Genomic DNA, 25,442 nt, shown 5'->3' with positions numbered 1-25,442 from the left:
ATACGAGTATCTATTGTTTGTTTATCAAAGATGGACAAAGATTTACTACAATTATGATTAAGGAGTGAAAATTACCGATAAAAAAGCTTGAAACCCCTAAAACTTAGCGCCCCTAGCGGCGAAATTAAACGCGGTAGCTCTCATTTTTTGTGAAGGGTGTGTCCTACTCTTCTCTCGAATCAACTTGTACTGTAAAAATCTACCTAGTTTCGTTTTGCACTAATTCCTACTTGTAATGTGACATTTATAAATGTGTGTTTTTATTGCAGGGTCTACAGAGGAGGTGGACCATACAGCAGTTGGTGCTGCTATAACTACCATCACCAGTAACCTGCCAGAGATGACGAAGGGTCAGTGTCTTCAAAGATAGATATAACTCCGTAATAGATGGATACAGTCTAAGGAAAAAACATGCCACGAAAATCAAGAAAATTTGATTCTCGGTCAGATGGCGCCACTACCTTAGGCCTACTCTCGAATAGATAGCGTTGACGGTTTCGTTTGTTATTTAACAACTTTAACGCATATCAGTGAAATAACATGGGTCAAAATCATATAAAAATAATTAATGCAAATAAAAAATCATTTAACCATATATAAATACATTTTACGGTATTTTTATACATCTTAATTTTAAGTTTTAGTCAATATGTAGTACCGCTCTATCCTATTATATCCTCTTTGGTGTCTTGTTAAAAAATTATATGGATTGAGATAATTAGCGATATTGTATTTCATTAGTGTTTATTTGAGGGGTCGGAAACCGGTATTTGCTCCATACAAAAATACCGGTATTATTACGTTCTTTTTCGTTCTTTTGTTTATAATTTCATTTTTAATGGGACGTTTTAATAATGCAAAATTGTTTCCTAAATACATGATTCAGTCCTACGTAATGAGCATAAAATAATTCAAAATATTGGGCTATTTCGGGGTTTTTTAAAAATACCGGTTCCGAGCCCTGGTTTATTTATAAAAAAAAAAAAGATTAAAAATTCATATTTTGTTAGTAATACTTAAACTAGGGAACCTATATATTAAATCACATTAAGAAACGGGTCTATCGCGAATTTATTTTGTCTGTGTCGAAACGTCGGTAAATAAAGGTAACAAAATAAATTCGCGATAGACCCGTTTCTAAATGTGATTTAATATGTGTTCAAAACGCGAAAGTTTTAAATGTTATAGGGAACCTATAAACTAAGTGTTAGTCTTATAACAACATTTAGTACAAAATTAGGAGTAAAAGTTGACATAAAAATAAAAACAAAAAACAAATACCTACTTACTTCATTATTTTGTACTACCGGCAAATATGGGAGGAAATTAAATCCCTTTAAAGCTTAGTTGGTTAGGTTTTAAAACCTTTATAACCTCGTAAGGCCCATCATACAAAGTTTTCCTATTGTTTATTTGAACCGTGTTGTATAGAAGATTAGGGTGACTTTCGTTTGTTTTAGAAAACAATGAAACAAAAGAACTTCTTAGAAAAAGTACTTAATTCAGTTAGTGTAAGGTTCAAATTAGATTCTTTCGATCCTAATGGGATAAAAAAATGTCCCAACGTTTTTTTCCTATCGTGTGACCATTTCCCTATATACTTTTCATGGCGGAAACAAAAAGGATAGTTTGAAAAATGTATGGAAATTTTGGAACATAAAAATAGGCAAAAAAAAAGAAACGCTCAATCGCGCCTAGCAGTTTTGAATTATCGAATCAGTTTATCGATATGGCCAATATTAGAGAACTAAATTGTTTGTTTTGGCAGGTGTCCAAATGATCGCCGCTCTAATGGAGGACGACGACAACGGCGACCGTCTTCTCGACGCCACCAGGAAGCTCTGCTCCGCCTTCAGCGACCTGCTGAAGGCTGCTGAACCTGAGACCAAGGAGGTAAAGATTCTAAGGGTACATCGCTACGCTCACACTTGATTTTACCTTCGCTCGCCTTGAGTAACCTGCTGAGAGCTGCCGAGTTTGACTCCAAAGAGTTTTGGATTCCTCGGACGCTCAGTCTTCTTTTGAGGACTGTTTGAGTTTGTAAGTATGTCATACTAACAACAAGATAAATTTATCTTTATAAGTTATGAATCTGCACCAAGATATATACAGTGGTAGTACTAAACGATATTAATAACTAGCTTAAATCTAAAATAGAATCTATTTTAGATTTAAGCTAGTTATTAATTTCGTTTAGGATGCACCAACATTTATGTCTCTGTTTGATCCAATGGTTGACTGGTAGAGAATGCCTATTGGTATTAAGTCCGCCATTTGTAAATTTTTCTGTTTGTGTAATAAAGTAAAAAAAAATAGATGTGATATTTCTTTTGCTGTATATATGACACCAAGTTAGACTTGTTTTCTTTTATATAATCTCTCGCTTTAGCAATTTTCGGATGGCAATAGCTAGAAAAAAAGGCAGTTAAGGATCACAATTCTCAAATTATATAAAATTCTCATATTTTCAGTACGCAAATAATCATAATCATAATCATTTTATTCATAAAACCAATTTATATATCAAAAACTTAAAATTAGAATTCAGTTTAAATATAAATTGAGATATAACTTAAAATTTAATTAAATTTAAATTTTAATTCTTACTTGTATTTGATTTTAAGCCTAATATGTTTTCGAATAAAAACATTATAAATGTACTTATAATAATATACAATAATATAAAATAATTAATTAATATATAAATAATGAATTCCAGCCCCGCCAGAGCTTGCTGAACGCGGCGTCCCGCGTGGGCGAGGCGTCCACGTCCGTGCTGCACACCATCGGCGACGACTGCGACGGGGACAAGGAGACGCAGGTAAAGCCCTCCACCTTCTACCGCAAGCTGCACTACTGCTACGACAACTTCTACAAGGCCTTCTTCGGAGACGGCGACCAGTACGGCGCCGACTTCGATACCAAATATAACGATGACGGTATCTATGAAGATATAGACACGGGACATTGGCAACTTGATGTCATACAGGAGGAGAGTGATTCGGATTATTATAGGAGTCTTGATTATTGTAATGCGGTGTTTAAACCGGGAAATGCGGCTATAGTGGAAGAGAATGATGATAGAGGTAGTGATTTTGAAGCGATTTTGAATGATTGCGAAGGTTATTTAGAAGGTAATAAGGATTCAAATGATAAAGTTGATTCTAAAGGTTCTAATTTGAATGTGGTAGGTGATAATGATAGTCCGAAGTTGTATCCTAAAACTGTGTCTGATAAAATATACAATTTTAAGAAAGATTTCTCTAATCATGACTACGTTAATATCAATTTTGAGAAACCTACTAAGTCTAAGAATGATATTTTACGTGAAAGGTTCTTTATGTCGGATAATGTTGAGAAGAATAAGATTAATGAGCAGATTAATAAGAAAAATGGATCTAAAATTGAGTGTCATAGCATTCGTAATGATGTCACTAAAGCTGGCCCCGATGTGAAAGTATTGGGCGCTCTTAATATGAAACTTCTAAATAACTTAGACAGATACAATAGAGTTTTAACTACGACAGAAACGTTCATGGAAAAAGCAGAAGCCAGCTTCACTAAAAACGAAATCAATATCAAAAGAGATGATTTCGAAACGTTCGTTAAAAAGAGCGAGAAATACTACACGACAGAGATGCGAGATCGCAAAACAACAGTAGAACTAGACAGTGATAAGAAAGGCAAAACTGAAATACGCATTTTTTATAATCCTTCATTTAGAAACACGACCACGAATTTCCTTAAAGGTTTCTGTCAATATTGCAAAAGGAAATGCCCGAGGACTCAGCAGAAATGTTGTCCTAAATGTGTTTGCGTAGATATCGAGCTAAAAACTATTTGGAAGGAGAACTGGCTGAATCTATTGTTGTTTTTGGCGCTGATAGCCGCGTTTTTTGCGTTGCTGGTGCAGTGTTTCGTTTCTAAAGAGGTATGCGAGAAAGATGAGGGTGAGGGCAAATGCTTTGAGATGACCAGTAAGTAAGTTTGAACTTTGGGTAAGATTCATTCCGAATAATTCAAAATGTCAGATAATTCCGAGTTAACTCTATAATTATAGAATTATGGGTGATTATCGGAATTATCCAACAATTTACAGTATGGTGGATATGGAATGAGCGAAATATGACAAAATGAATAAGATTAGAAATGCAGAGGAAAGTAAAGATCTAATGAGTGCTGTTTGGGGGTGAATGGTCCATGTTTTTTTTTAAATTAAAATCCAAACAATGGTAATGCAATCATATATAAAAAGTCGGTTTATAGATAGAATAGCGGGTATCAATATTCCTAAGAATCCTTATCCGATATTTAATTTGTCGAATTTTAATTTGACCAAATGTTTTATTATTTTTATTTTTATCTAATCGTTTTACAAAGCCATGGTGTACATAAGTTAGATTGTATTTATGTATTTTCTTAAAACCCCTCGATTTAAAAAAACGCGTTCAGACAAATGGAAATTTGGCAAATATAATGTCGGACTAAAATTCCATGGAATTTATATTAGTTAACCGAAACAGTATGCAAAAAATGTCACAACTACGTTAACTGTAATTGTAAACATTTTTGAGCAATTAAATAGATCTGACAAAACTACCTTCCTTCTAATATTGAAGTACTTAAAAGTCTTATAATGACGTCATTATTTCACAGTAGGAAACAATCATAGTTGCCGAATCTCTTGACAATTCATCACGTTTTAGCTGTATTTATGCTTTTATTCCATATTATTTTTGAATCAGCAAATAAAACCCTTGTTTTTTGGCTATCTATAAACAAAACATGTATATTTAAATATATTAATAACGGGTCACTCACGTATATTAAGTCGAAGTGTTTCACTCTTCGGTACGGAGTGAAACATGTCGAGCGTTTTTCGACATAAAATACGCGAGTGACCCGTTATTAATATATTTAATATGTCTGTGTCTCACGGAAGTTTTGTTATTAGATTAGATTAGATTAGATATATTTATTTCACAACATATGATTACAGTACAAATTACATTAATGTCAATTTATAAGAATCTACATTGTGATCGTCAGAAATAAATTTAAATAATAGCAAAATAATCCAAATAAATTAATTTCATTAATTATACATTATATGAAAAGTTTCCCCTGAGAAATGAAATGAAATGTATATTTAACTTTAATTTTAGTGCTTGTAATTGTTGTCATTTCCGTACAGTCGTCATTAGATATATTGGAGCGGTCAAGTCGCTCACAAATATCTGAACACGCCTTTATTGTCAAGGCTTTAGAGTGCGTGTTCAGATATTGTGAACACCTTGGCCGCTCCGATATATATGATGGCGACCAATGTGTGAGTAAAATTGCACCTGAGTAACAGCTATCACAGGCGCGATAAGAGTAACATCTAATCGAGATTTTAGATACTTGTCCAATTATCATATCATATCATATCATTTATTCCATTGTAATCATGTTCATTGGTACATACTGGTCTTACATATTGGTCAAGTGGGTACATGATACCCTGCTAGGGTGTACAATATTGGATATTAAACTACTTATTTTGAACTTATACCTAGTCTTAATTTCTTATATAAACTTTTAAATAAAATTAAATTGTGTCAAAAAAAAAAAAAACAATAATAATAAGATAAAACTAATTCATGCGTTAATCATTAATAATCATAAATTATGGTCATACTCATACTCGAATGAAATTTAACAATAAATTATTAATAGTTATCATAAAATTCATAAACAATTAAATCATTTCGCATTATCCAGACTTTCATCATTAAAAAATTCATCCATTGAATAGTAACATTTTTCTAATAACATTAAATAATTATTGAGTATTCAGTCATTTATTGCCTTCATAGGTACATAATAAGGTGTTACATAAGAATTTTGATCGGCTATGAACCCTGTGAGGGCACTGCAACTTAATACTCGCTAATTAACAACATATTTATTAGATTAAATTAAAACGGGTCACTTACGTATCATGTCGTAACATGTCGAGCTATTCGACTTAATAATACGTGAGTGACCCGTTTTAAAATAATCTAATATGTTTGAGTATCACGGAAGTTTTATAGTTAAAATAACAACATATTTACTGCTTCATGACTGACATTCTAAAATACAGATGAATAAGGATTTTTATTTGCTGATTCGACCATTGGTGTCATTTTCCTTTTACTTTTCGCGATCTTCGTCTTTCAAGCTTTTTAAGAACTATTTGTTACTCATTAAAAGACAAAAGTTTAAGGAATTAGACTGACAAAATGACGTAGGTTTAAGTATGGATGGTATAGAAAGGATGCCGATCTCTTATGACAGAATTGTTGCAAAAGTGACCGCTTTCAGCTTTAAATAATAGTTCCTAATCTCTCCGGTGGCGCTAGTTAGGCTCTGAGTATAACATGAACCATATAAGGCAACAAATAACCCGACCAAATTACGTAGGTTGTTTTTGGTAGTATTTCGGTGTATGGTGGCGCCGCCTAATTACTGTTTTTTGATGGACACTTTTCATACATAGAGATTTGGCTCCTTTATATAGTCTCCATGGTATTAAGGTTTTATCTTTAGCATGACAAAGTAGTATAGGCTGTTTGTTAAAAATAATACAAAACCGTCGCACGACCGCTATTTTTTATTCAGTTAAAGCAAAATTTCAAATCCATTTTTGACCTGATTATGACAATTATGACATGCCAAGAAGAGGTCGTGTAATCCACCGTAGTTTCAAAACTACTGAATTGAATTGAATTTGATAAACAAATTGATTCGTTTTAGTCGCCCAGTAGGCCGAGGACATGATTGGCGCGATAGTATCTCGCCGCGAGATAGACTACCCGTCTTTTACTAACTGTATGAATTAAAGAGGGACGGGTAGTCTATGTCGCGGCGAGATACTCTCGCGCCAATCGTGTGCTAGCCCGGCTGATGACTTTAGGTAACATTTTTAACACATTACGTTGTATGGGAAAAGGAGGTCTTAAAAGAAAAAACTAAAAAAAAAACTACATTATGTAAACTATAATTGATCAAGCAAATCTTGTCAGTAGAAAAAGGCGCGAAATTCAAATTTTCTATGGGACGATAACCCTTCGCGCCTAAATTCTTTAAATTGCCGCCTTTTTCTACTGGCGAGATTTGTTTGACCAATAGCAAAATCAACACTCGACCTTTTCTTTTGAAGGAATTCTATTTTAAGAATGATTTGATACAAATGTAGACCATATAGGCATGTAACGCCACAAATTACATTTTAAATAGGATATTTTGAAAAAAGCTGCTGGTCCATAGTTTCAAAATATTTAGTATCACGGTCATATGTCGGTAAAAACATAGTTTTAAAATCGACCATGTTTATTTTTGTTCATTTTAATGAAATTATTTACCTGATTTCTTATTGTTATTTTATAGTTTTGTTAACATTATACAGCGCTTGACTAATCTAGTCTTACGTTACTACTTTTGACTTTTGTTATAAGTTATATTAATTTATTAAGATGGTTATTGGCATTTACAAGTATTATTTGGTATTTAACAAAATTATCAGTATTATTGTTTTTGGTGTTTATATGAAATACATCTATGAGTTACTAGAATTCTAAATTTTTTAATATTAAGTTTAAAAGGTACTAAAACCTAGTCATATGGTAACTAATTACTTAAAACAAGAAGCATTTATTGGTTGGTATTGGTATAAGTAACTCATTGATGTAATTTTGGTCAAAATTATGACATATTATGGTCAATATAAAAATTACCTTACTTGTGACTTCAATTAGAGTATGGACGCTAAGAAGAAATTCGTATATCGACCCGCCATTTCCTATCTCTATCACACTCGCATAATGCTATTGTTTTACCGCTCGCACAGTGTCATTGACCGCCGCCATCATGGACGGGACAGTAATATATTTACGCGCGTGCGATAGAGATAGCAACAAGCTGGGAAATGTATGATTTTTTTCTTGATTAGCGTCGTTACTTTATTCTTATTTGCCCAACAACTATATTAACTTGGTAATGTTTTACACGTATTATAAAAAGAAACCTTTGTGAGGTAATTTAAAATGACCATGTTTTGGTGTTTATTTATTAAAAATTGTACATTGCCACACAGTTTTGTTTTTAAATCATTAATTAATTTTTTATATTATTTTAAATCGGGTCACTCACGTATTATTAAGTCGAATAGCTAATAATAATACGTGAGCGTTAATAATACGTGAGTGACCCGATTTAAAATAATCTAATATGTTTGAGTCCCACGGGAGTTTTATAATTTATTTTTTGTTAAATTTTTCAAAAATTGTCTATTTTGTAACCGTTTTTGCATTGTTATTATTTATTTTTGTTACTCATTAAGTATTTTTCACCTTGTATAGTCCCGTTTTATGACAGTTATATTAATATTTTACTTATATTTTTTTACTCACGACATTAACGGTTAATGGGCACGGTTTTTACTGTCAGACATGTTTATTTTTAATACAATTTTGATCGCTTTAAAACGGGTAAGTTATAGTGCAAAGATATAATCAGTAGCCTTTGTAAGATACTGGCTGTACTCGTATTTTTTACTCAGGATCAGTGTTGGCCGAAACGTTAATGGAATTAACCATTAACCAGTACAAATTGAACCGTAAACTGTAACCGTCCGTTACGGTTTACGGTTCAATTTGTACTGGTTAACGGTTAATTGCAATTAACGTTCGGCCAACACTGTTCAGGATCACCTGGAGGATTTTATAAGGCATTTCCGTCCAATTTAAGAGGCCGGTGTCGATTTTAGTCGCAAAAATGTAAAATTGATAGATTTCGTCGATGAAATTGTACACCTTTTGTTACCAAATTGAAATAACAAGCACTGGTTTCTATTAGCACGTCTTCTTATCTTGCCTTTTATCAGATCATTTTTTTTAAAACGGACTCACTAAATTAGTAATGTTTTTTTTTCTGAAGGACGTTTAGGTAAACGCGCGTAAAGCACTGATTTTGTCGCTCTTATTTGTAAATTTCGTAAAGTTTGGACTGCTAAAAATGGTAAATTTGTATTACACATATTCTGTACTTGTCCTCTATCAGATTACATTTTTGTTATATGACTTAGAGTTCGAGGAAATGAAAGTTAAACGAATTCAATTTCCTCCAGAAATTACTTCAAAACAAGTTACAATTTCTCTGAAAATCGATTTAATTTCAACGTAATTTGGATACTTGAACAATCTACAACATTTGCTGAAACTGTTCTTATACATCAATTTGTATAATTTACCACCATAATTTTTTGATGAATTTTTAAAAACTGCCCCTTCTCTTCATATATTACCGGTGACGCACGCTCGCGACCTCATTATTAAAAGGCAAGATGAGAAAACGTGCTAATAGAAACCAATACTTGTTATTTAGATATTACGTAACAAAACGTGTATAATTTCAACGACTAAATCTATCAATTTAAAATTTTTGCTCCAAAATCGACTACGGCCTCTTAACCCAACGAGTCCCAGACATGGACAGCTATAAACCTTTTAGCCCAGGGGTTTAAACTTTTCATACAATTGTATGAGTTGACGTCTAAAGGATGCGACACTCGTATCGCATAAGGGTCTCCCCAGATACATCGACGCGGAATCGGCAAAAGCCGATAGGAAAAAGTTATGTCTGCGCAATAAGAGCGAAAAAATCGTCGTTCGACTCGGCTCGCATCGGCCGACGCGTCGTCGGCTTTTTTGCTCTTATTGCGCAGACATAAAGGTTTTTCCTATCGGCTTTTGCCGATTCCGCGTCGATATATCTCGGGAGATCCTTAGACTTAAAGACGCAACTTTTCTGTCGCAGCGATAATGACATAATCGTAAAGAAATAGCAGACATGAGCATGTACAGTCATTGGTCACATATTAGGCTGCGTTTCCACCAGAGATGTGTGAGGATGCGTAGCGAGGGATGTGTTTGTTTAGAACCAATAGAATAACTTCATTTGTTTTCCTCACTCAGCGTGCAGTGATTCCATTAGTTCTTAACAAACACATCCGTCGCTACGCATCTCCGCACATATCTGGTGGAAACGCAGCCTTATATGTGATAAACCCGTTTAAAATAATTTTAACACTAAGTTTTATTTCCATTAATTTTTTCGTCCTTACCTTTTATTTTAAAGCGGTCATTATAACGGTGATGGTTATTTTTTATTATTTTTAGCACGCATGCGCCATGTTGGATTATTTTTGTTAATACATTTGCTTGATCTGGAACCTTGGTTTTATTTTACACTAACTGTCCAAAAGCACAAGTAAATGTAGTGGCAAGAATAATTCTAATCTATGGAGAAAATTATCATTTATAACTTAGTAACAAATTTGAGAATTTTTTTATGTAAAATATGACGATTGATCGTTTTCTCTATAGACTCGGACATTTTAATTAAATATTTAACTAGAATTATGAAATACCAGCTATATCTGCTCGGTGACGATATTATAGAGTAAAACTCAGTTGTCTACTATAGGTACTAACTATCCCTAAAATCAATGAAATGTTAGAATTTTAACTTTTTCTGAGATGGATACACCTATAGGCCCAGCAACCAAAAGAGAGGCCAAGAATGGCGCTGACAGTTTCACATCAATTACTAGGGAATAAATTAAATTATTTTATTGAAGTAGAACCACTACTTTATGAATTATAAACTGAAATAGATGTCGTATACGAAAGAAAAATTGAAAAAGAAAAATGGAACAAGGTCTCCAGTGCCTATAAAGGGCTGGAATCGAACCCGCGTGCTCTGCATTCGCGGAAAATACTTCAATTTCTCGGCCACGAGTCACTATAGGCTGTTACTGAACCGGTGAGCTCCATCTTAGGCCCTGTCTTCACTTTCCGTCAGGTGTGACTAGGGCCAATCGCCGATCAGTTTATAATAATAATAAAAAAACCGTATGGGTAGAATGTTCTCGATTATATGCAAAGAAAAATAAAAATACGAAATTTAAGTGTAAAAAAATACAAAAAGTTATGTAGCAGCATACAATTACTGGGGATCGAACCAGGGACCACCCGGTGCAAACAAAAAAAGCGAATGTTTGCGTAATGCGCCATGATAGTGCCAAAGATAGATATAACTCCGTAATAGATGGATACAGTCTAAGGAAAAAACGTGCCTCGAAAATCAAGAAAATTTGATTCTCGATCAGAGGGCGCTACTAGCTTTGGCCTACTGTCGTATAGATGGCGTTGACGGTTTCGTTTGTTGTTTAACAATTTTAACGCATATCAGTGAAAGAACATGGGTCGAAATCATAAAAATAATTAATGCAAATAAAAAAAATCATTTATCCATATTTAAATACATTTTATCGTATTTTTATAAATCTTCTTTTTTAGTTTTAAAGTGTGTCGACAGATGGCAGTGAATTTACTGGGGTTACAAAATTTACTATGACAGTACCGCTCTAGTATAAGTTACTCTATGATAGTGCTTAGCTAAGTTGACGAAATTAAGCTACTCATTCACGAGTAAAACCTAAATATCTAAATACCGCCAAAACCAGCAATACAAAACTTCTGCATTTTTCGCCATTTAATCTGTAAACATATCTCAAAAAGAAAATACTGTTATGATATCGATACGACTATTTGTTTAGGCGCGAGCTATTACGACTCCGCCATTTTGTAAAATTTCCAAAAACCGGATCGACAAAAAAAATCTATTTAATCATAGAATTTGGTCACAAAATTTCACGAGAATTGGTTGAGAATGACCTGTAGAGGAGAACATCCGGACATACAAAAGCAAAATGCCCGAGTCAAACCGTAGACCTTCGCTACGCTTCGGTCAATAAGCTCGTTACTAGAAAATACTACTTCAAGAGAAAGATGATTTTGTCGCTAGTACACGAAGCTGAGTCTGCCGCATCCCTTACCAACCGTCTGAGTTGAACACCAACAGTCTTAGCTGCCTCTTCTCCACAGAACACAAATGGGGCATTTTCTATGAAAAGGGACCTTATTGTCGATGGCGCTTACGCCGCACAGCGTCGCGCTGCATTGTATTTATATTGGAGCATCGTTAATAATGGCGTAAGCGCCATCGACAATAAGGTCCCTTTTTATAGAAGATACCACAAATCATTTCAAATTGGTTATTTAGTTATATAAGAAGCACACGACCAGTAAGTATGATATTGTTATAGTACTACAACCGCAGAAAAATATTCTGTAAGCGAAGTTCACCAAAAGATGCAAAAAATAAATAAAGATAAGTATATAGGAGCAAATACCTAGGGAATCCATGCACACTAAAGGAAGCAACTAGCAACCTGAAGACCTTGCTAGGCTTCCTGGAGGAGCTGGGGTGGTTAGAGTAGCGCTACCTCGTTTCACGCAAAATAGGCACATTGGATGTCGAGTTGCGGAAAATGCCCAGCAAAACTAACTAACTAACTAAGTATATAAAAATGTTAAGTGATGTCAGGTTGAATCAGTGTTGGCCGAACGTTAATGCAATTAACCATTAACCAGTACAAATTGAACCGTAAACCGTAACGGGCGGTTACAGTTTACGGTTCAATTTGTACTGGTTATTTGCATTAACGTTTCGGCCAACACTGGGTTGAATTAATACAGAAAAGCGTTCCGAAACCTTCGATGTAAGTTTAAGGTCTGCGACCTAAGTCGTACGGTCGATGACTGAATTAGTATTGAGAATTATATTAGTAGGAATAAATAATTCTTGAATCTTTAACATTGCTCAGATGTAACGACAAATTGTATGAATGAATGAATGAATGAATTTTATTTGCGGAATATGGGTTACGTAGGGTTGGTATATATATAGTGTTTACAAGTTCTCCATATTCTACTTAGACAAGCATGCAAAAAATGATCTGTATTTTTTGTTGGATGGTTAATGAATTAAAGATCCAACAAGATACAGAGACAGCCTATTTACAAGTCTTATCCAACAACATGCATATTATTACTATGTACATTTAACATTAAAAAACTTATCTATAGAATACACATTCAGGTCACATAACCAGGCATACAAGCTCCTTTTGAACTGATTAAGAGGTAGATTTTTTATATTTCTTGTAACCTTATTATATATTTTATTGTATAAGATATGTAAAATACTTCCTATACATCAAAAGGTGCAATATAGGATAGCAGTAGAAAATTGTTTTGATGATAAATTTAAGGTGCTGAAACAAAGTAGATATAGAACAAAGAGCATAAGCCTTAAAAAAATTGTACAAAACACTATTAAAAACTATTATGGCAAAAGAACTAATTTGTTTTTGATACCAAAATTGTATAACGAAATTAACTACCTAATGGAAGAAAATAAATGTAGTATGGCTAAATTTAAAAATGAGTAAAAAAAAACGTTATTGGAAAAGATACCCTAATATTAAAACTGTCAACTATATTTGAATATACCTTAATTAGTTGTTAAAATAGTTTAAAAGGTGTAGTGACAATTAAACAAAAAGATAAAATAATATATCTTTTTTTTAATAGTCATCATAAACTATCGCCATGCATGTTCGCTTTTCGGATAGTATCTAAGTTTAAGTTTAGTTTAAGTTTAAGTTTAGTTTTTTAAGTGCATAAATGTTTAAAATGTAAAAATGAGCGCTATGTCGCCAAAAAACTGCAATCGCAGTTTGGCGAGGAATATAATTATAAGAAAATTGTTGTGTTGTACATTGAGATAAAAAAAAAAAAAAAAAAAACTCTTGTAACTCAAAATCTCAGGAATCTCTTTCGTAATCGATGCACTTGATCCTGTATTGTCAATAAATATACTAAAAATCAAGACATCTGGATTGGATTTATTCTGCAGATGCGTTTACTTTTCATAAAGTCACTTCTAATTAGGTGTTATGAACTATGGTGTTCAGAATTACGTACAGTATACACTCGCGAGCAAACAAACAGAATTACTTCACTTTTGTTTATTCTTAGATCAAGATCACTGGTGTTTTTTCAATTGTCAAACCTGATCTAAATGAAATTGTGGTGTACTTTAATAAGTTATATTCTTATATTATTGGGTTTCAATTTTGTACATGAAAATGAAAAGTTATTAAGCAAAAAAACCGTCCAAGTGCAAGTCGGACTCGCGCACCGAGGGTTCCGTACTTTTTAGACACAGAAATACATCATCTGTGAAAATTTCAACTGTCTAGCTATCAGGGTTCATGAGATACAGCCTGGTGACAAACAGACGGACAGTGGAGTCTTAGTAATAGGCTCCCGTTTTTACCCTTTGGGTACCGAACCCTAAAAACCGAACATGTGAAGTGATTCCGTTTCTTTGCTCACGAATTGCAAAAAACCCGTTTCTAACCTAACATTTCTTTACCAGGACATCCTCCTATCGCTCGCTAAGGCCGTGGCCAACACTACAGCGGCCTTAGTCTTGAAAGCCAAAAACGTCGCCGCTCAATGCCGGGACGATCAACCGCTGCAGAACAGCATCATTGCCGCCGCTACGCACTGCGCGCTCGCTACCAGCCAACTGGTCGCCTGTGCTAAGGTAATGAGATAAGATAAGATAAGATGTTTATTATTATTAGCAGTGGGACACTAAATTAGGCTAGTAAAAAAAAAGATGTTTATTTGTAAAGTCATGTACATGGGATGTTATTAAGTTATACAAGAAGCTTCCATGACACCCTGTCAGGGCACACAAATTGTCTTATATCTAGCTTTTTACTAAATGTTGATTCAAATTCGCCAATCAACGTCGTATCTTTGCGATAACTAATTGATAATACAGTAGAACCTCGATTATCCGAAATAATTGCGGCCACGGTTTTGTTCGGGTTTAATTGGTTTCGGGTTGTTTGGGACGAGATCAAATAAAAACCGGCCAACTGCGAGTCGGACTCGCGCGCCGAGGGTTCCGTACTTTTTAGTATTTGTTGTTATAGCGGCAACAGAAATACATCATCTGTGAAAATTTCAACTGTCTAGCTATCACGGTTCATGAGATAGAGCCTGGTGACAGACAGACGGACAGCGGAGTTTTAGTAATAGGGTCCCGTTTTAACTCTTTGGGTACGGAACCCTAAAAACAATACCTTTTTACATAAAACCAGTAAAGTATATTAAAAATCAAAGGTACAAATTATCGCGTCATACTCGTGAATGGGTGCTGTTTGTGGAGACCGGTCTGTTTAAGTTTACACGGGCTTCATTTTACCTATGTAACTTTACTTTTGAGTGGCATTAACGTGAGGGACTTCATTCGGTTGTTGTCTGTTTGTCTGATTTAATATCTTGTCTTTTTATTAATTATATAACAATTCAAGTCTTGGAGACCCTTTACATCTCTGGATAATTTGATGATCTTTTTTATTATTATATACATTTTATCTCTGACACATAGAGACTTTTACATCTCTAAACAATTTTAGTACTTCTGTTATTTGTATAGTTTTTATTAGTTTTTTTTTCTTGTGTAATTTAACATTTATATTCATGTAATTGTTTTTTGTAATTTTGGATTAATTTTATTGTTTGTAAAAATTGACATGTAAAAGTGCCCCTGTGGCCTATTTGCTAAATAAATGTTTGATGTTTGATCGTTAAAATATAAACCCTCTGAATAAAGTTCGGATAATTGAGGGGTCGGATAAACTTTAAGCCAAATTCAGTTTATTAAAGGTTCGGATAATCGAGGTTCTACTGTATAAAGAACAAGTGTAGACTACCTATTATAAAAAGGTAAACAATAAACGCGATTGCAAGTTCTAATAGCGTTTTAAGTCAGGTCAGTTTTTCGACAGTACAGAAATCTTTTAAAAGGCATAATATGTTTGAGAAAAACTCATGTGTAGATCTGTTCATTCGTTATTATTTATTATAAATATATGTTTCGTCGCCAGGTGGTAGCCCCAACTCTCCACAACCCTCAGTGCCGCGAGCAACTAACCGCGGCCGCGCGACTGGTCGCCCGAGCGGTCGAGAGACTCGTCGACAGTTGTCGCGCGGCAGAATCTGCTGCGCCGCAAAACGTGGAACAACTTACTGCTGCCGCTAGACGCGTTTCTGAGGAGTTGGAGAGACTGTTGCAGCATTGTCATACTGGTGAGTACTTTAACAGCAAGCAGTACGTTTGCAGACAGCGCTATAATAGCGGTGACTTGCTCGACATGATCATACCATCGCCGTTGTGATACATTTATCACAATATGATCATTCAAACACATTCGACTCCTCGTTTATATGTCGGCCGTCGGTCGATCGTAAAATCAGGCAGATCATGAAATTCCTAGGCATATCGTGAAAATCATTGTCTCGTTCCCTGGGTCGACGAACGGGGCTCCTATTTCTGGACAGTTTGCCTTTTGACATCGGAAGCAACCTAACCTACCTATATATTGGTTTAATGTGAATACGACTACCGACGGTCAAAAATTTAAGTAAGTATGTAAACACTTTGTTGTACTAAAAAGAAAGGAATCAAGGTTACATCAGATAAAAGTAGTACAAAGGCGAACTTATCCCTAAGAGGGATCTCTTCCAGTTACCCAAAAGAAGTAATTAAAATCTAGACCTAAAGTAATTACATATATAATTTATACAGGAACTACGATCGGCCGCTGACATATACATTGTGATTACTCGTACCGCCCCGCTGCCCGCTACCGCCAAGGCTACGGCCTTAATAGCAGCTGTGAATACACATGATGTAATATTTTTTCACCATATTATCTTGTTTGGCTGTATGGAAACAACTGCATAAAATACGACAAACATCTAGTGTGCGCCATAATGCTGTAAAGTGACATCGTGCCTCATAAGCAGCCGTACTGAAATTCATAACGGAATTAAGATTTTCAAGGGTCTCCTGCAAGCTCGGTTCTCCATACAAACGTAGTTCCGCTCTCATTTTAAAACGACTAGCTAGATTGCTCTGAAACTGTACTTACAATAGGATAAGGTACATCTATGTCTGTAATTAGTTTATGTAGCTTCAGATACCATAGTTAAATAAATACAGCGAATTTAAGTTTTCATACAAAACTAGTTTTTGCTCTATTTCGTTTGTTTTATAAACTGGAGCTATATAAACTAATTTCAAACCTAGATATACCTCATGTCATTGTATGTGCGAAGTTTTATTACAAACCAAAACTTAGTTTTAAAATGAGAGCGAAACGTTTGTATGGGAAGGTGTAATTCGGCCGAGCTTGCCGGGGACTCTTAAACAGATATCTGACACTGTTTGTTGTTGACAGATCGCCGAGCTCAACCCAGCGTGACAGAACGTTCCGTGGAGACCGTAATGACAGCCAGCGAACGTGTGGTGGAAGCCCACGACCCTGCAGAGATGGTTCGCCAGGCGAGACTGCTGGGACAGGCCACAGCGCATCTTATCACCAACATCAAGGTAAGATCCAGTCATTCAACCCTCAGGGTAACGTTAACGCGCTTAGGGAGCGTTAAGAGGCCGGTGTCGATAGATTTAGTCGGTGAAATTGTACACCTTTTGTCACCTAATTGAAATAACAAGTACTGGTTTCTATTAGCACGTCTTTTTATCTTGCCTTTTATCAGATCTTTTTTTTTTGAAAACAGTCTCACTAAATTAGTAATGTTTTTTTTTCTGATGGACGTTTAGGTAAACGCGCGTAAAGCACTGATTTTGTCGCTCTTATTTGTAAATTTCGTAAAGTTTGGACTGCTAATAATGGTAAATTTGTATTACACGTATTCTGTACTTGACCTTTATCAGATAACATTTTTGTTATATGACTTAGAGTTCGAGGAAATGAAAGTTAAACGAATTCAATTTTTTCCAGAAATTACTCCAAAATAAGTGACAATTTCTCTGAAAATCGAATTAATTTCAACGTAATTTTGATGCTTAAACAATCTACAACATTTGCTGAAACTATTGTTATACATCAATTTGTATAATTTACCACCATATTTTTTGATGAATTTTTAAAAACTGCCCCTTCTCTTCATATATTACCGGTGACGGACGCTCGCGACCTCATTATTAAAAGGCAAGATGAGAAAACGTGCTAATAGAAACCAATACTTGTTATTTAGATATTACGTAACAAAACGTGTATATATTTAACGACTAAATCTATCAATTTTACATTTTTGCTCCAAAATCTACTACGGCCTCTTAAGAACGTTATATATTCCATCGTATATATGTCATCTGTAGTAATTATACTGATTGTTCTAAGCGCTTCTGTTTGACATTAAATTAGGACACAGAACTTACTAGTATGTAACTGTCCGCCATCCATCACAGACTAGACAAATAATATCTTTGCAGTGAATCACCATGTCTCTCTCTAACGTGCCAGGCCACATCAATAACTTTTTTGTAACTCTTGTCTTCTGTTTATTTAGACGGAAGCTGAGAAGCAACCATCGGACGCTCAACGCAAACTTCTGGCAGCTGCGAAGCTGCTGGCCGACGCCACCGCGAGGATGGTGGAGGCCGCTCGCCAGTGCGCCTCCTCACCACAGGTACCTTCACTTTATAGACAAAACACCTCGTCCCCATCCTCCTCCTGATTAATCCTTGTTTCACCTCCCCAGGAATTGAGTTCTAGAATGAAAAGTATCGTTTGTTGTTTTTCAGGTTATAATTTGATTCGTTATTAATATATTCTTACAATTAAATGACCATGTTATCAGAAACAAAACAATAACCATTAACCATTAAAAACTTATAAATAAAAAATTTGGCCTAAGACGGAGATGGCGGGACGACCTAGACACCTTTCTCAACGACTGGCCGGAGGAGGCACTATATCGGGAGTCGTGGAAAACAAGGGGAGAGGCCTTTGCCCAGCAGTGGGACACCATAACGGGCTAGTAAAAAAAAAAAAAAAAGTCGAATTCGCGCGGTAGGGTGCCCAAAAGGCTGGCCGCATTGCCTCGCTGGATAATAATTTGCCTAAATTTGAGGATTAAAATTTCGTATTTGTATATTTTGTAGAATTTTTCGCTTCTACAAAATTAATAAATTTGAGACTGGATCCTAGTCTTGGTATGTCATCGTCAAATTTATTACTTGAATTCTACTAGCTAACACAGACATATATTTTTTACCTCAGCAGCTCGAACAAGCCTACATTCGTCACTCCCTGGAGTGAAGAAAATGCGACTTTCCTCACTCCAGGGAGTGAAACAAAGTAGCTTTTTAATTTATTGAAGGCCATGTTTTTTTTTGTATTATTCTGTGTAATTCGAAAAACATTTTACCCTTTAATATGTTCTCACTACTGAGGTGAAAAATTATGTGTGCAACACGAGAGCAAAGTTATTTTATATCTCAAGAGTCCCTCGCTACGCTCAAGATTCCAACTTAGAATCGCTCGCTTCGCTCGTGATTCAATTATAGAATATTTCGCTTTCTCGGGACTCAAAATCAACACTCGCAAGAAAAACCAACTTTCCTCTCTTGTTGCACAAAAAACTATTGTTTGTAGGATCGCGAAAAACAAGAGAATCTCCGCAAGGCGGCCGAGGAGCTCCGATACATCACCGTGGACTACGCACAAGGGCAGGATATTGTGAGCTCGCAAATGGCTCGTCTGCAGGTAATTTTATACAAACATTGTTAAGGCTGTTCCATCGGTTTGCCGCTGTCACTGTCACATTTCGCAAGAAAGAACGGGAAAGATAATGCGCGCCAAGTGTCAATTTTGATCGAATATTGTCGAGTTTTATTTATTTTAAAAACGTTACCTTACAATATCGAAATTCGAAAGCTATGAAATTACTATTTAAGTTAAGATTGTTTTTTCTTATTTCTTTGTTTATAGTATCACATAATAAATAACCAAGTAAAGTTTGATTAAAAGTCCGAGTTAGAGCTTACTTAGGGAATTAATTCGTGGAAGCTATGTTATTAAAGATAATATAGTCAAGAACTACATATATTTTTTCCACGTCTACGAATATCAACGCCTCTTAGAAAAACATGATCATATAAGGAGATTTTTCGCCTTCTGGCTCACGGAACCGCCTTAAACCATATTACAAAGGCGTAAGGTTCATCTATGATCAGTTTTGGCGTCAGTAATCAGTCAGTCCACAATGTTTACTAATACGTACGTACGTACGTACTTACGTACGTATACGTACTTAGTACTTAGTACTTATTGCACCATAGAAATTCATTAAGAGTATTATGATAGTTAGTGCACTATCAAGTTCCATTAGGTTGCTTATTAGTGCTATTTTCAACCAAAAGGGTACTTAATGTCGCTTGTCAGTAAGGCGCTATTTCCATATAGCTTCAATTAGAAATCAACCTTATCGACAAGCGACAATGTGGTACCTTTTGGTTGAAAACGTCACATTTGTGGAGCAAGTACAAAGATAAAATTTATATATGTAGTTTGTTTTTTTAGCATTAGGAAAAAGGGAAGGCAATTAAGGGAAAAAGATCCAATCCACAAAAAATTGACAATAGAATTTGAACTTTCTGTCAAAACGAAAAATCATTGATTTAAATGGCAAATTTTAGAGGATGGATCCTGTTCGCTAAATGGCGTCTAACGTAAACAATCTTAGCGTGTCTTTTTATTGAAAAACGCTTTTTTAAAATCAGTAAGTACAACCTATGAAAGCAAAATAATGTGAATGATTATATATAATTTATAATTGTTGCATATTTGCTGTAACTTATTTTTCAAAAGTGTTTATCAATATCTTTATTGATAAACACTTTAAAATCGTTAAAATACACGTTAAAATCGTGTAGTCTTTTTCTAATGCTAAAAACCAGTCAATCGCGAGTCGGACTCGCGCACGAAGGGTTGCGTACCATTACGCAAAAAACGGCAAAAAGATTACGTTTGTTGTATGGAAGCCCCACTTAAATATTTATATTATTCTGTTTTTAGTATTTGTTGTTAAAGCAGAAATACGAGTACATCATCTGTGAATAGTTCAACTGTCTAGCTATCACGGTTCATGAGATACAGCTTGGTGACAGACGGACAGACAGAGAGCGAAGTTTTAGTAATAGGGTCCCGTTTTTACCCTTTGAGTACGAAACCCTAAAAAACGAGGTATAGTCAACCAATCACATGCTACCAGAGGATATGAGCTATTTTGAAGCTAAAATCACTAATCCCTCCGTTACCCGCATTGCAAAAATATGAAAACTAATTAAAATGATAGCAGCTTTTTAAGAATTACATAATAATCTTTCAAAGATACGACTTTCGAAATATATACCTAAGTAAAAAAAAAGATATAAGTAAGAAGAAGCTATAAAGAGAGAGTTGAATAATGTTTACAGTACATATGGTGCTACTTTCTCGCACTAGTGCGGAAAAGAGCACTTTTCGTGCATATGTCGAAAGTTTAAAGGGCCATATGTACTGTAAAACGTTGTACGACACACGTGCGAATAGGTAATTCGCAACTCGTGTCGATTTAAAACACGTGTTTGAATTTATCGCCACTCGTTTCGAATTTCCTATTTTCCGCACTTGTATCGTAAATAACTATTTTGTCTTAGGAAACTGCTCGGCACGCCGCTTCGAGCGCCACACAACTCATTACCTCCGCTCATAACGCGGCGCAACACAACACCAACAAATACTCTCAGGTTAGTACGAGTAAGAAACGTAATGATCTAATGATACGTTGAGGCTGTATTTCCACCAGAGACGTGTGAAAATGCGTAGCGGGAAATCTGTTTTTTAAGACCCAATAGAATCACTACACGTTGAACGAGGATATGTATATGAAGTAATTCTATTGGCTCTTAACAAACACATCCCTTGCCACACATCCTCGCACATCTCTGGTGGAAAGGCAGCCTAAAAACGTACTGTTCCCGTGCGATGAAAGACAATTGAAAAAGCAGTTTTTAAACAAAGTAAAAATCAAAGGGCTGCTTTGTCATCGACTGAAGCAGAATATATGTCAACCCTATCACAAAATAGATTAAAAGTTATTAAAAAAAAGAGAAAAAAAAACCAAAAGGGCTAAGAGGGTTATGTATGTCAAAAATAATATTTTCATTTATTTTTGTTTGTGTTCTTAGGAATCTCTGATGCAAGAGTGCGAAGTGTTGTCCGAACATATTCCTCGAGTTGTCGACGCGGTGCAAGTTGCCGAACGTCGTCCAGACCACGCCGCTGCAAGATTGGACCTTATTGCCAGTGCTGATGCTTTCTTACAGGTTAGCAATGCTTTTAGACGTATTATGGGTATGTTAAGTCTTTATTGAGTTATGGCGTTGTGCTTTGGGGAAACACAAAATATATTTTTGACGCGGGATTGGACCTTATTGCTAGTGCCGACGCTTTCTTACATGTTAGTATATTATGGATATGTTCACTTTGTGTTGAGATATGGCTTTATGCTTCGGGGACACATTACATACATAAAATAAGAGTGTAGACCTTATTGCAACAAGACAAGGTATTTGAAATGGTCAATTAAGTTGCTATTAGTAATAATGGGGCCATGGAAGAGCCTCCCTTGGCCTTGTCGTGCCTTCCTGCAGTGCAATTTCATCTTTTGAGAGATAGAAAAAACATTAAAATGCGAAATTTAGAGGTCTTGGATGTACAATTTATACTTTTATCTATTTCTCTTTTTAAAATTGGACCCTTTATGGTCTATTCTTTTCTCATCTCTCATTTAACTAATTAGTTGGCCGTATATAGCATATGTGAACGTGAGTATATATGTGTAGCCGAGCGGGCACGTGCTGCAGGCGGCCCGCGCGGCGCTGCCCACGGTGGCGGACGCGCCCACCGCCAAGCATCTCACGCACAACACGCAACAACTCACAGCCAGCTGTGCTGACCTCAGGTAACTCATTTTTAGGGTTTATCATTTATCATTTATTTATTGTATTGTCATGTACATAATAGGTGTTACATAATATAAAGTCAGATCATGACACCCTGTAAGGGCACACAATAGTAATATTATTCTAGGCTAATTACATTTACTTATTAGTAATCAATTTAAATTAAAATAAAATAAATGACCGCAAATCTTAAAACTAAATCTAAGAATATATCGTCAAAAATAATTATATTGGTAAATGATTAATTGAATTGATTTGTCAGTTTATTATTAATAGTTATTATTTCAATTTATTGATGTCGTATAATAATAAGTAGGCTAATGGTAGAAAAAAAGTGTCAAATTGCAATGTAAAATCCTAATTTCATCAGTGTCTTATTCATAACATTACTACATACTTAGCTAAAATAATAATATAATGTATTACTGGAATTTATTATGCGCATTACATTGCTGTGAATAGTGTGAATAGAGGCAGACCGACGATTTTTATTTGTTATGTTTCTTCGATATCATCAATAAATTCTTGAAGGCTATAGTAGTTTTTATTTATTAGAAATTGTTTGAGTTTATCTATGAATATTTTTTCAGATGTTTCATTCTTTATTTTATCTGAGAGCTTGTTATAGATCTTAATAGCCATCATGTTTGGGCTTGCTTGGTACAATTTTAAATTAATTTTTGTTGTAATTGCCAAATTATTTTTGTATCTCGCGGGGTATCGTCGTGGTTGTTCGTAGACTTTTGTGAATAAGTGGGGATATTTCCGAACGAATTTGCATATTTCGAGAATATAAATTGATGTTAAGGTCAGTAGTTTACCCAAAGGGTAAAAACGGAACCCTTTTACTAAGACTCCACTGTCCGTCTGTTTGTCACCAGGCTGTATCTCATGAACCGTGATAGCTAGACAATTGAAATAAATACTAAAATAACAACAAATACTAAAAACAGAATAAAATAAATATTTAAGTGGGGCTCCCATACTACAAACGTGTTTTTTATGCCGTTTTTTGCGTAATGGTACGGAACCCTTCGTGCGCGAGTCCGACTCGCACTTGGCCGGTTTTTTAATCACACAACACACAAGAACTTAAACAAGTCACATCAAAAAAGAAGAGTTCTCATTCCGGCAGATCTATCTTTTCCGAATTCTTAAAATAACTGTTTTGGACGATCATTGTGAAGAAATTCAGGGAACTCTTCAAAATTCATTGACACACTTATTTATGGTAATTTGTTTTGTTCTCGGATTATTTATTTCATTTGAAGACCATACACTGATAGCTTGTTATAGACTGTTTTATGAAGTCTACTCCGTCCGTTCGATCGTCATTTTTACTGCTCCGTACAAAACTTTAGTCACGGATCACTTCGGTCTTGCAAATCGGTTAAATGCGGTTTTTTTTTTGTTAATGATAGTTCTAAAATTGAGACCGAACGGTCTCAATACGAATTTATTATTAAAATTTTAGTAATTATATGATTTGTCATTGTCACTTTTTTCTCATTCATAACATTTATTAATTATGTTCAGGTCCGCCGTGAGCCGTGCCCGTATCTCATGCAAGGGTCTGGAACTGGACGCCGCTGCTGAAATCATCCGCTCCTTGCAAGACGAACTGGACGAACTTGACGAAGCTGCGAGGGCTTTCGATTTGAAACCATTGCCTGGACAAAGCGTAAGTGTAATTACTCAATTATTTGCACAGGTATAAGTGCTTAGATCTTTCGTTCTTTGCGAATCGAACTGGGGCAGTTTAAGTTTCAGGTACAATAAAAGCTATAAATAAATTAGCGGTTTTGACTTATTTACAATGGTAATTGCCATAACTGTTTCAAATTTTAGGTATCTATGTCAAACGGTCTCTGGGAAAAACGCATTTAACTGATTTGCAAGACCGAAGTGATCCCATAAGTGTTCCGTTTGTCAAAACAAAGTTTTGCACGGAACACTAAAAATTTAGTATTCAAGTAGTTTATTTTATCATTTATTAAACAAAAATGTAAAATTATAAAAGTAGTTTATTTGCTTTCATGTTGTACACAAGTTCTTATGAGACAATAGTATCAAACATGAGCCCCGTTAGGGCATGGCAATTCTTAAAAGTAACTTAAGCTTGTGATGGGGTCACGTTCGCCGGGGCGGGCGCGGCCTCATACACCGCCCTTGTTCCAGACGGGAGCAAGGGTTTCCTAGTTAGCTCAGAGGAGAGAGAGGGTGCAGAGTGAGACAAAGAAACACAGGTTTAATGCTTAAGTATAAATCGGCGGGCTTTTATGCCGGTTTATTATAAATTAAGATCTCTTAGGTCTAGGTATCCTAAGCTAGGTACGACGCGGGGGTGACTAATTATTTTGACGGTGCGGCGCGGACCCTAAGCTACTCGCGGATTTGGGAACGGTATCCCCTAAGAGTGTAAGGGATGGCGAGACGGGAAGGATATGCGAATCGGGGCGAGCGCCTAGACCGAGGAAGGTCAGGAAGGGTCGGAGGGGGACCGGGTGCCTACGCGTCTGAAAATACGCCGGCTCGACCGGGAGATCAGCTGTCCTCACTGCGGAAGGCCGTGAGCCCAACTGACGCTGTTGTATGGGCGCGCGCCGCTTTTA

At 35.4% G+C, this 25,442-nt stretch overlaps 1 protein-coding gene across 1 annotated transcript in view; it reads left to right on the top strand.

The window, feature by feature from the left end:
- LOC134752770 (talin-1) overlaps positions 1–25,442 on the top strand; it is a 168,635-nt gene that overhangs the window by 74,240 nt on the left and 68,953 nt on the right. Inside the window, exons 18-29 of the mRNA XM_063688465.1 lie at positions 270–350; positions 1,769–1,893; positions 2,720–2,821; positions 14,374–14,544; positions 15,899–16,100; positions 17,255–17,406; positions 18,390–18,509; positions 19,478–19,588; positions 21,523–21,612; positions 22,054–22,191; positions 22,711–22,829; positions 24,367–24,511. Of these exons, the coding sequence (XP_063544535.1) occupies positions 270–350; positions 1,769–1,893; positions 2,720–2,821; positions 14,374–14,544; positions 15,899–16,100; positions 17,255–17,406; positions 18,390–18,509; positions 19,478–19,588; positions 21,523–21,612; positions 22,054–22,191; positions 22,711–22,829; positions 24,367–24,511 (1,556 nt within the window). The remainder of the gene's footprint in view (positions 1–269; positions 351–1,768; positions 1,894–2,719; positions 2,822–14,373; positions 14,545–15,898; positions 16,101–17,254; positions 17,407–18,389; positions 18,510–19,477; positions 19,589–21,522; positions 21,613–22,053; positions 22,192–22,710; positions 22,830–24,366; positions 24,512–25,442) is intronic.

Source organism: Cydia strobilella, chromosome 25, assembly GCF_947568885.1.
Source record: "Cydia strobilella chromosome 25, ilCydStro3.1, whole genome shotgun sequence".
Taxonomy (NCBI): Eukaryota; Metazoa; Arthropoda; class Insecta; order Lepidoptera; family Tortricidae; genus Cydia; species Cydia strobilella.
Note: the sequence above shows the minus strand (reverse complement) of the source record. Positions and strands in the feature narration are given on the sequence as shown.